Consider the following 11,485-nt stretch of genomic DNA (forward strand, 5'->3'; position numbering starts at 1 on the left):
GGGATGGGGTGTATAGACAGTATAGACAGTAGTTAAATAGGATGGTGTGTATAGGACAGTAGTTAAATAGGATGGGTGTAGACAGTAGTTATATAGGATGGTGTGTATAGACAGTATAGACAGTAGTTATATAGGATGATGTGTATAGACAGTATAGACAGTAGTTATATAGGATGGTGTTTATAGACAGTATAGACAGTAGTTATATAGGATGGTGTGTATAGACAGTAGTTATATAGGATGGTGTGTATAGACAGTAGTTATATAGAATGGTGTGTATAGACAGTAGTTATATAGGAGGTGTGTATAGACAGTAGTTATATAGGATGGTGTGTATAGACAGTAGTTATATAGGATGGGGTGTATAGACAGTATAGACAGTAGTTAAATAGGATGGTGTGTATAGACAGTAGTAATATAGGATGGTGTGTATAGACAGTAGTTATATAGGATGGTGTGTATAGACAGTAGTTATATAGGATGGTGTGTATAGACAGTATTATCTAGGATGGTGTGTATATAGGATGGTGTGTATAGTCAGTAGTTATATAGAATGGTGTGTATAGACAGTAGTTATATAGGATGGTGTGTATAGACAGTAGTTATATAGGATGGTGTGTATGGACAGTAGTTATATAGGATGGTGTGTATAGACAGTATAGACAGTAGTTATATAGGATGGTGTGTATGGACAGTAGTTATATAGGATGGTGTGTATAGACAGTATAGACAGTAGTTATATAGGATGGTGTGTATAGACAGTAGTTATATAGGATGGTGTGTATAGACAGTATAGACAGTAGTTGTATAGGATGGTGTGTATAGACAGTAGTTATATAGGATGATGTGTATAGACAGTATAGACAGTAGTTATATAGGATGGTGTGTACAGACAGTAGTTATATAGGATGGTGTGTATAGACAGTAGTTATATAGGATGGGGTGTATAGACAGTATAGACAGTAGTTAAATAGGATGGTGTGTATAGACAGTAGTTAAATAGGATGGTGTGTAGACAGTAGTTATATAGGATGGTGTGTATAGACAGTATAGACAGTAGTTATATAGGATGATGTGTATAGACAGTATAGACAGTAGTTATATAGGATGGTGTTTATAGACAGTATAGACAGTAGTTATATAGGATGGTGTGTATAGACAGTAGTTATATAGGATGGTGTGTATAGACAGTAGTTATATAGAATGGTGTGTATAGACAGTAGTTATATAGGATGGTGTGTATAGACAGTAGTTATATAGGATGGTGTGTATAGACAGTAGTTATATAGGATGGGTGTATAGACAGTATAGACAGTAGTTAAATAGGATGGTGTGTATAGACAGTAGTTAAATAGGATGGTGTGTAGACAGTAGTTATATAGGATGGTGTGTATAGACAGTAGTTATATAGGATGGTGTGTATAGTCAGTAGTTATATAGGATGGTGTGTATAGACAGTAGTTATATAGGATGGTGTGTATAGTCAGTAGTTATATAGGATGGTGTGTATAGACAGTAGTTATATAGGATGATGTGTATAGACAGTATAGACAGTAGTTATATAGGATGGTGTGTATAGACAGTAGTTATATAGGATGGTGTTTATAGACAGTATAGACAGTAGTTATATAGGATGGTGTGTATAGACAGTAGTTATATAGGATGGTGTTTATAGACAGTATAGACAGTAGTTATATAGGATGGTGTGTATAGACAGTAGTTATATAGGATGGTGTGTATAGACAGTAGTTATATAGGATGGTGTGTATAGACAGTAGTTATATAGGATGGTGTGTATAGACAGTATAGACAGTAGTTATATAGGATGGTGTTTATAGACAGTATAGACAGTAGTTATATAGGATGGTGTGTATAGACAGTAGTTATATAGGATGGTGTGTATAGACAGTAGTTATATAGGATGGTGTGAATAGACAGTATAGACAGTAGTTATATAGGATGGTGTGTATAGACAGTAGTTATATAGGATGGTGTGAATAGACAGTATAGACAGTAGTTATATAGGATGGTGTGTATAGACAGTATAGACAGTAGTTATATAGGATGGTGTTTATAGACAGTATAGACAGTAGTTATATAGGATGGTGTGTATAGACAGTAGTTATATAGGATGGTGTGTATAGACAGTAGTTATATAGGATGGTGTGTATAGACAGTAGTTATATAGGATGGTGTTTATAGACAGTATAGACAGTAGTTATATAGGATGGTGTGTATAGACAGTAGTTATATAGGATGGTGTGTATAGACAGTAGTTATATAGGATGGTGTGTATAGACAGTAGTTATATAGGATGGTGTGTACAGACAGTAGTTATATAGGATGGGGTGTATAGACAGTAGTTATATAGGATGGTGTGTATAGACAGTATAGACAGTAGTTAAATAGGATGGTGTGTATAGACAGTAGTTAAATAGGATGGTGTGTAGACAGTAGTTATATAGGATGGTGTGTATAGACAGTATAGACAGTAGTTATACAGGATGGTGTGTATAGACAGTAGTTATATAGGATGGTCTGTATAGACAGTAGTTATATAGGATGGTGTGTATAGACAGTAGTTATATAGGATGGTGTGTATAGACAGTAGTTATATAGGATGGTGTGTATAGACAGTATAGACAGTAGTTATATAGGATGGTGTGTATAGACAGTAGTTATATAGGATGGTGTGTATAGACAGTAGTTATATAGGATGGTGTGAATAGACAGTATAGACAGTAGTTATATAGGATGGTGTGTATAGACAGTAGTTATATAGGATGGTGTGAATAGACAGTATAGACAGTAGTTATATAGGATGGTGTGTATAGACAGTAGTTATATAGGATGGTGTGTATAGACAGTAGTTATATAGGATGGTGTGTGTAGACAGTAGTTATATAGGATGGTGTGTATAGACAGTATAGACAGTAGTTATATAGGATGGTGTTTATAGACAGTATAGACAGTAGTTATATAGGATGGTGTGTATAGACAGTAGTTATATAGGATGGTGTGTATAGACAGTAGTTATATAGGATGGTGTGAATAGACAGTATAGACAGTAGTTATATAGGATGGTGTGTATAGACAGTAGTTATATAGGATGGTGTGAATAGACAGTATAGACAGTAGTTATATAGGATGGTGTGTATAGACAGTATAGACAGTTGTTATATAGGATGGTGTTTATAGACAGTATAGACAGTAGTTATATAGGATGGTGTGTATAGACAGTAGTTATATAGGATGGTGTGTATAGACAGTAGTTATATAGGATGGTGTGTATAGACAGTAGTTATATAGGATGGTGTTTACAGACAGTATAGACAGTAGTTATATAGGATGGTGTGTATAGACAGTAGTTATATAGGATGGTGTGTATAGACAGTAGTTATATAGGATGGTGTGTACAGACAGTAGTTATATAGGATGGGGTGTATAGACAGTAGTTATATAGGATGGTGTGTATAGACAGTATAGACAGTAGTTAAATAGGATGGTGTGTATAGACAGTAGTTAAATAGGATGGTGTGTAGACAGTAGTTATATAGGATGGTGTGTATAGACAGTATAGACAGTAGTTATACAGGATGGTGTGTATAGACAGTAGTTATATAGGATGGTGTGTATAGACAGTAGTTATATAGGATGGTGTGTATAGACAGTAGTTATATAGGATGGTGTGTATAGACAGTAGTTATATAGGATGGTGTGTATAGTCAGTAGTTATATAGAATGGTGTGTATAGACAGTAGTTATATAGGATGGTGTGTATAGACAGTAGTTATATAGGATGGTGTGTATAGACAGTAGTTATATAGGATGGTGTGTATAGACAGTAGTTATATAGGATGGTGTGTATAGACAGTAGTTATATAGGATGGTGTGTATAGACAGTAGTTATATAGGATGGTGTGAATAGACAGTATAGACAGTAGTTATATAGGATGGTGTGTATAGACAGTATAGACAGTAGTTATATAGGATGGTGTGTATAGACAGTAGTTATATAGGATGGTGTGTATAGACAGTAGTTATATAGGATGGTGTGAATAGACAGTATAGACAGTAGTTATATAGGATGGTGTGTATAGACAGTAGTTATATAGGATGGTGTGAATAGACAGTATAGACAGTAGTTATATAGGATGGTGTGTATAGACAGTAGTTATATAGGATGGTGTGTATAGACAGTAGTTATATAGGATGGTGTGTATAGACAGTAGTTATATAGGATGGTGTGTATAGACAGTATAGACAGTAGTTATATAGGATGGTGTTTATAGACAGTATAGACAGTAGTTATATAGGATGGTGTGTATAGACAGTAGTTATATAGGATGGTGTGTATAGACAGTAGTTATATAGGATGGTGTGAATAGACAGTATAGACAGTAGTTATATAGGATGGTGTGTATAGACAGTAGTTATATAGGATGGTGTGAATAGACAGTATAGACAGTAGTTATATAGGATGGTGTGTATAGACAGTAGTTATATAGGATGGTGTGAATAGACAGTATAGACAGTAGTTATATAGGATGGTGTGTATAGACAGTAGTTATATAGGATGGTGTGTATAGACAGTAGTTATATAGGATGGTGTGTATAGACAGTAGTTATATAGGATGGTGTGTATAGACAGTATAGACAGTAGTTATATAGGATGGTGTTTATAGACAGTATAGACAGTAGTTATATAGGATGGTGTGTATAGACAGTAGTTATATAGGATGGTGTGTATAGACAGTAGTTATATAGGATGGTGTGAATAGACAGTATAGACAGTAGTTATATAGGATGGTGTGTATAGACAGTAGTTATATAGGATGGTGTGAATAGACAGTATAGACAGTAGTTATATAGGATGGTGTGTATAGACAGTATAGACAGTAGTTATATAGGATGGTGTTTATAGACAGTATAGACAGTAGTTATATAGGATGGTGTGTATAGACAGTAGTTATATAGGATGGTGTGTATAGACAGTAGTTATATAGGATGGTGTTTATAGACAGTATAGACAGTAGTTATATAGGATGGTGTGTATAGACAGTAGTTATATAGGATGGTGTGTATAGACAGTAGTTATATAGGATGGTGTGTATAGACAGTAGTTATATAGGATGGTGTGTACAGACAGTAGTTATATAGGATGGGGTGTATAGACAGTAGTTATATAGGATGGTGTGTATAGACAGTATAGACAGTAGTTAAATAGGATGGTGTGTATAGACAGTAGTTAAATAGGATGGTGTGTAGACAGTAGTTATATAGGATGGTGTGTATAGACAGTATAGACAGTAGTTATACAGGATGGTGTGTATAGACAGTAGTTATATAGGATGGTGTGTATAGACAGTAGTTATATAGGATGGTGTGTATAGACAGTAGTTATATAGGATGGTGTGTATAGACAGTAGTTATATAGGATGGTGTGTATAGTCAGTAGTTATATAGAATGGTGTGTATAGACAGTAGTTATATAGGATGGTGTGTATAGACAGTAGTTATATAGGATGGTGTGTATGGACAGTAGTTATATAGGATGGTGTGTATAGACAGTATAGACAGTAGTTATATAGGATGGTGTGTATAGACAGTAGTTATATAGGATGGTGTGTATAGACAGTATAGACAGTAGTTATATAGGATGGTGTGTATAGACAGTAGTTATATAGGATGGTGTGTATAGACAGTATAGACAGTAGTTGTATAGGATGGTGTGTATAGACAGTAGTTATATAGGATGATGTGTATAGACAGTATAGACAGTAGTTATATAGGATTGTGTGTACAGACAGTAGTTATATAGGATGGTGTGTATAGACAGTAGTTATATAGGATGGGGTGTATAGACAGTATAGACAGTAGTTAAATAGGATGGTGTGTATAGACAGTAGTTAAATAGGATGGTGTGTAGACAGTAGTTATATAGGATGGTGTGTATAGACAGTATAGACAGTAGTTATATAGGATGATGTGTATAGACAGTATAGACAGTAGTTATATAGGATGGTGTTTATAGACAGTATAGACAGTAGTTATATAGGATGGTGTGTATAGACAGTAGTTATATAGGATGGTGTGTATAGACAGTAGTTATATAGAATGGTGTGTATAGACAGTAGTTATATAGGATGGTGTGTATAGACAGTAGTTATATAGGATGGTGTGTATAGACAGTAGTTATATAGGATGGGGTGTATAGACAGTATAGACAGTAGTTAAATAGGATGGTGTGTATAGACAGTAGTTAAATAGGATGGTGTGTAGACAGTAGTTATATAGGATGGTGTGTATAGACAGTAGTTATATAGGATGGTGTGTATAGTCAGTAGTTATATAGGATGGTGTGTATAGACAGTAGTTATATAGGATGGTGTGTATAGTCAGTAGTTATATAGGATGGTGTGTATAGACAGTAGTTATATAGGATGATGTGTATAGACAGTATAGACAGTAGTTATATAGGATGGTGTGTATAGACAGTAGTTATATAGGATGGTGTTTATAGACAGTATAGACAGTAGTTATACAGGATGGTGTGTATAGACAGTAGTTATATAGGATGGTGTGTATAGACAGTATAGACAGTAGTTATATAGGATGGTGTGTATAGACAGTAGTTATATAGGATGGTGTGTATAGACAGTAGTTATATAGGATGGTGTGTATAGACAGTAGTTATATAGGATGGTGTGTATAGTCAGTAGTTATATAGAATGGTGTGTATAGACAGTAGTTATATAGGATGGTGTGTATAGACAGTAGTTATATAGGATGGTGTGTATGGACAGTAGTTATATAGGATGGTGTGTATAGACAGTATAGACAGTAGTTATATAGGATGGTGTGTATAGACAGTAGTTATATAGGATGGTGTGTATAGACAGTAGATGTATAGGATGGTATGTATAGACAGTAGTTATATAGGATGATGTGTATAGACAGTATAGACAGTAGTTATATAGGATGGTGTGTACAGACAGTAGTTATATAGGATGGTGTGTATAGACAGTAGTTATATAGGATGGGGTGTATAGACAGTAGATCAATAGAAAAGGTGTTTACAAATGAAATTAAATGAAATGTTATTGGCCACATACACATGGTTAGCAGATGTTAGCGCGAGTGTAGTGAAATGCTTGTGATTCTACTTCCCGACAGTGCAGTTATATCTAACAAGTAATCTAACAAATTCACAACATCTACCTTTATACACACAAAGGTAAAGGGTTGAATAAGAACATGTACATATAAATATATGGATGAGTGATGTCCGTGCGGCATAGGCAAGGCGCAGTAGATGGTATGGAGCAGTTCTCAGGTTAGCCAGGACTAGAATACAGTATTATACATATGAGGTGGACAGCAGTAGTTATATAGGATGAACCATGACTAGAATACAGTATTATACATATGAAGTGGACAGCAGTAGTTATATAGGATGAACCATGACTAGAATACATTATATACATATGAAATGGGTAAAACTGTATGTAAACATTATTAACTTAAAGTGACCAGTGATTCCATGTCTATGTATATAGGGCAGCAGTCTCTAAGGTGCAGGGTAGAGTACCAGGTGGTAGCAGGCTAGTAACAGTGACTAAGGTTCAGGGCAGGGTACTGGGTGGAGGCTGGTCAGTAACAGTGACTAAGGTTCAGGGCAGGGTACTGGGTGGAGGCTGGTCAGTAACAGTGACTAAGGTTCAGGGCAGGGTACTGGGTGGAGGCTGGTCAGTAACAGTGACTAAGGTTCAGGGCAGGGTACTGGGTGGAGGCTGGTCAGTAACAGTGACTAAGGTTCAGGGCAGGGTACTGGGTGGAGGCTGGTCAGTAACAGTGACTAAGGTTCAGGGCAGGGTACTGGGTGGAGGCTGGTCAGTAACAGTGACTAAGGTTCAGGGCAGGGTACTGGGTGGAGGCTGGTCAGTAACAGTGACTAAGGTTCAGGACAGGGTACTGGGTGGAGGCTGGTCAGTAACAGTGACTAAGGTTCAGGGCAGGGTACTGGGTGGAGGCTGGTCAGTAACAGTGACTAAGGTTCAGGGCAGGGTACTGGGTGGAGGCTGGTCAGTAACAGTGACTAAGGTTCAGGGCAGGGTACTGGGTGGAGGCTGGTCAGTAACAGTGACTAAGGTTCAGGGCAGGGTACTGGGTGGAGGCTGGTCAGTAACAGTGACTAAGGTTCAGGGCAGGGTACTGGGTGGAGGCTGGTCAGTAACAGTGACTAAGGTTCAGGGCAGGGTACTGGGTGGAGGCTGGTCAGTAACAGTGACTAAGGTTCAGGGCAGGGTACTGGGTGGAGGCTGGTCAGTAACAGTGACTAAGGTTCAGGGCAGGGTACTGGGTGGAGGCTGGTCAGTAACAGTGACTAAGGTTCAGGGCAGGGTACTGGGTGTTGCTCTGTGTTTTCAGAAGATGCTGTCCTAGCTTCACGGGGGGAGCTGGTTCCACCACTGTGGTGCCAGAAGATGGACAGGGACTCTGCTGTCCTAGCTTCACGGGGGAGCTGGTTCCACCACCGTGGTGCCAGGATAGAGAAGAGCTGTGACTGGGTCAAGCTGCACTCCCGGTAGGGGTAGGATGGCCAAGAGACCAGAGTTGGCAGAACGGAGTGCTCGGGTTGGGGGTGTAGGGTTGGAGCATAGCCTGAAGGTAGGGAGGGGCAGTTATTCTTGCTGCTCCGTAGGCAAGTACCATGGACTTGTAGTGGAGGTGAGCTTCTTCAGGAAGACAGTGGAGTGTGTGGAGGAGTGGACACACACATCATTGAAATCACCCACAAAAAACAGCCAGGCTGCTAGCTAGCTACTACTAGCAAGGGAAGGCGACTTTTTCCATGCTTTCACAAAATTAAATTATTATTATTATTATTGTTTTACTTTGCTATCACCCTGCTGTGGGACCGGTGAGAAAATCATGTGACAAAAAGGTGTCTGCTGTTCCAAAAATCCCACTCCACCAATCAACGGAGTGGAGCTTGTACTAACCTGCTCTCCCATTCTTTCCTCCCTTCTCTATCCATGCTCCGTCAATTCTCTCATTCATACTCTCTAATCATTCTCCGTTCTATCAATTCTCTCATTCATACTCTCTAATCATTCTCCCATTCTATCTATGCTCAATCAATTTTCTTATTTATGCTCTAATCATTCTCCGTTCTATCAATTGTCTTATTCGTGCTCTAATCATTCTCCCATTCTATCCCGTTCTCTAGTTAAAACCATCTATTAGGCTGCTGAATAACGAGCTATTGGTCTACAATCACTAAGCCTAAAGGGCACTGGGATTGAACTCGTGATGCTCCGGGGCTTGCTGCTCACAACACTGCTCCAACGCAGTTCACAATGCTTTAGCAAGCCTTGAGAATACTTGACGGTAATAGCACTTCGGTTTTTTACTATTTTGTTTTGAGCCCTAAACCTTTTCCACTCGGAATTAATGCCTTAAGTGTCAACCTTTGAGTTGTTTCTGTTTATCCCTGTAACCACGCAAAATGAACACTGTAACAACGCGGAATGAACGCGTAAAAAAAATAGACGATAATCACAATACGGCAAATTTCAAAGGGAAACTATGAGATCTTGTTGTGTGTAGAGCCCTTATTAATAAACGCCCAAGAGTCGACATTGGGCGACTCCTGCTGCACATAGCCTAACTACGAATTCACGACTGCACGGCTAAAGCCAGAGACGTATTACGGACGAAACGTTTTACACTAACTGAATGACTGTCCTCGTGAGAAGAAAAGTGTTATAGCCTACTACACATTTTCCTCTATTCGATTTCAGACAATTCATAATTAACCGATAATGAGACAACATAATTTGTGTGTGTGTGTGTGTATATGTGTGTGTGTATATGTGTGTGTGTGTGTGTGTGTGTGTGTGTGTGTGTGTGTGTGTGTGTGTGTGTGTGTGTGTTGAATCGGCAACAACAACCTGCATACCAGGGAGGATGCCTTGCCTCTGAGGTGTATGCCGTGCGTTCGGGACCGTTTACCGTTCATTTCAGCATTTAAAACACACTCACACGCACGCACGCGCACGCACCCACACAAACTGCGAGTGCGCGAGCACAACAAGCCCCCGTAGGCTCCCAAATCACATCCAACAAATTATGCAAATTGTATCGCGTTTAATCCATTGCATTAGCACGTATCTGAGACCTTATGCATGACAGGGCACCCCAGCGAGACACACACACACACTCCGACGCATGCGAGACCCCGTGCGTGACAGGGCAGTGCCCCCCAGGCGCAGCGTGAAAATAATGCCCGCAAATGACCCATGAGACTCTCCACTCTCCTCACGCAGTCTCCATCACCTCCTCCTCCCAACTCTCTCTCAAACAAACAGACGCACGCACAAACACACCAAAATATTTTTTCCACTCAAAGTTAAAAACCAGCAGTCCAACCTTTTAGCAGGATCCCGTAGACGGCGCACAGCGTCAGAACCAAATGATGCTTGAGAATCATCCTGTCTTCTTCTCCTTTATCCCTCTCTCTTTCCTCGTGCTCCCGAAAGCTCCGGTATGTTATCCTGGTGGACTAGCCAAGTCTATCTTTCGTGTTGCTGGGATATCGGTATATAGGCTCCTCTAATTTAACCGATAGGTAATAACGTTTAACGTGTTTTTCCTTTATTTTGTCTAGTCTCCTTGGGTCGAAGATGTCCCGGTAATTCAGTAGAGCACTGATAAGGTGTAACTGCTCCGTAGCTGTGAGAATGAGTCGGTGTGTATTTCCTCTGGTAGGAAGAAGATATGTTGCCGTAGTCCGCTCTGCTCTCGCACACAGAATCGGAAAAGTGCCGCTTTGAGCTCAGGGAGGAACGAGAGAGTCTTAGTCCCGCCCAGACAATGGTGACTGAAGGAGTTGGTTATCCAATCAGGGCGGCCCATGGTTGAGGCGCGTGTATGAGTGTCTGTGTGTCTGTGTGTGTGAGTGAGGGGATTCGATTAATTTGGTCCGGGCGCCCGGGCTGGATTGTTTTGCTCCAGATGAAAATTGATTGCATTCGTTTTGGAAACGGTCTGCCATTCAAAGCCCAAGGCGGAAGTCAGCTCAAAACTAAAGTGAAGTAATTAAGCACGTGGAGTAGGATTCTGTGTTTTCACATGCAAAAGTGATTGCTTTTGATAAAAAAGGCTTTCTTTGCCTTCCCAATGGAAACTAGTTTGAAAGTTCAAACATATATATTTTATGGAAATGTTATATGTTTTCTTATCAATGCACAACATGATCGAAATACTTAGATTTGATTTGAGAAAGGTGCACCCAGTGGTGTAAAGTACTTAAGTAAAAAAATACTTTAAAGTACTACTTAACAGCAATGGAAAAATAACCCAATTGTCATTCTGAAGTAAAAGTGTAGGTACATTAATGGAAAGTTACTCAAGTAAAAGTGAAAGTCACCCAGTAAAATACTACTTAAGTAAAATTCTAAAAGTATTTGGTTCTAAATAT

General features: G+C 38.9%; 1 protein-coding gene across 1 annotated transcript in view; it reads right to left on the reverse strand.

Moving 5' to 3' along the window:
• The window catches only part of LOC120021172 (cell adhesion molecule 2-like), a 660,300-nt gene extending 649,492 nt beyond the window's left edge, over positions 1-10,808 (reverse strand). Inside the window, exon 1 of the mRNA XM_038964810.1 lies at positions 10,435-10,808. Within this exon, the coding sequence (XP_038820738.1) occupies positions 10,435-10,495 (61 nt within the window). The 5' untranslated portion in view covers positions 10,496-10,808. The remainder of the gene's footprint in view (positions 1-10,434) is intronic.
• Between the last annotated feature and the right edge of the window lie 677 nt (positions 10,809-11,485).

Source organism: Salvelinus namaycush, chromosome 26, assembly GCF_016432855.1.
Source record: "Salvelinus namaycush isolate Seneca chromosome 26, SaNama_1.0, whole genome shotgun sequence".
NCBI lineage: Eukaryota > Metazoa > Chordata > Actinopteri > Salmoniformes > Salmonidae > Salvelinus > Salvelinus namaycush.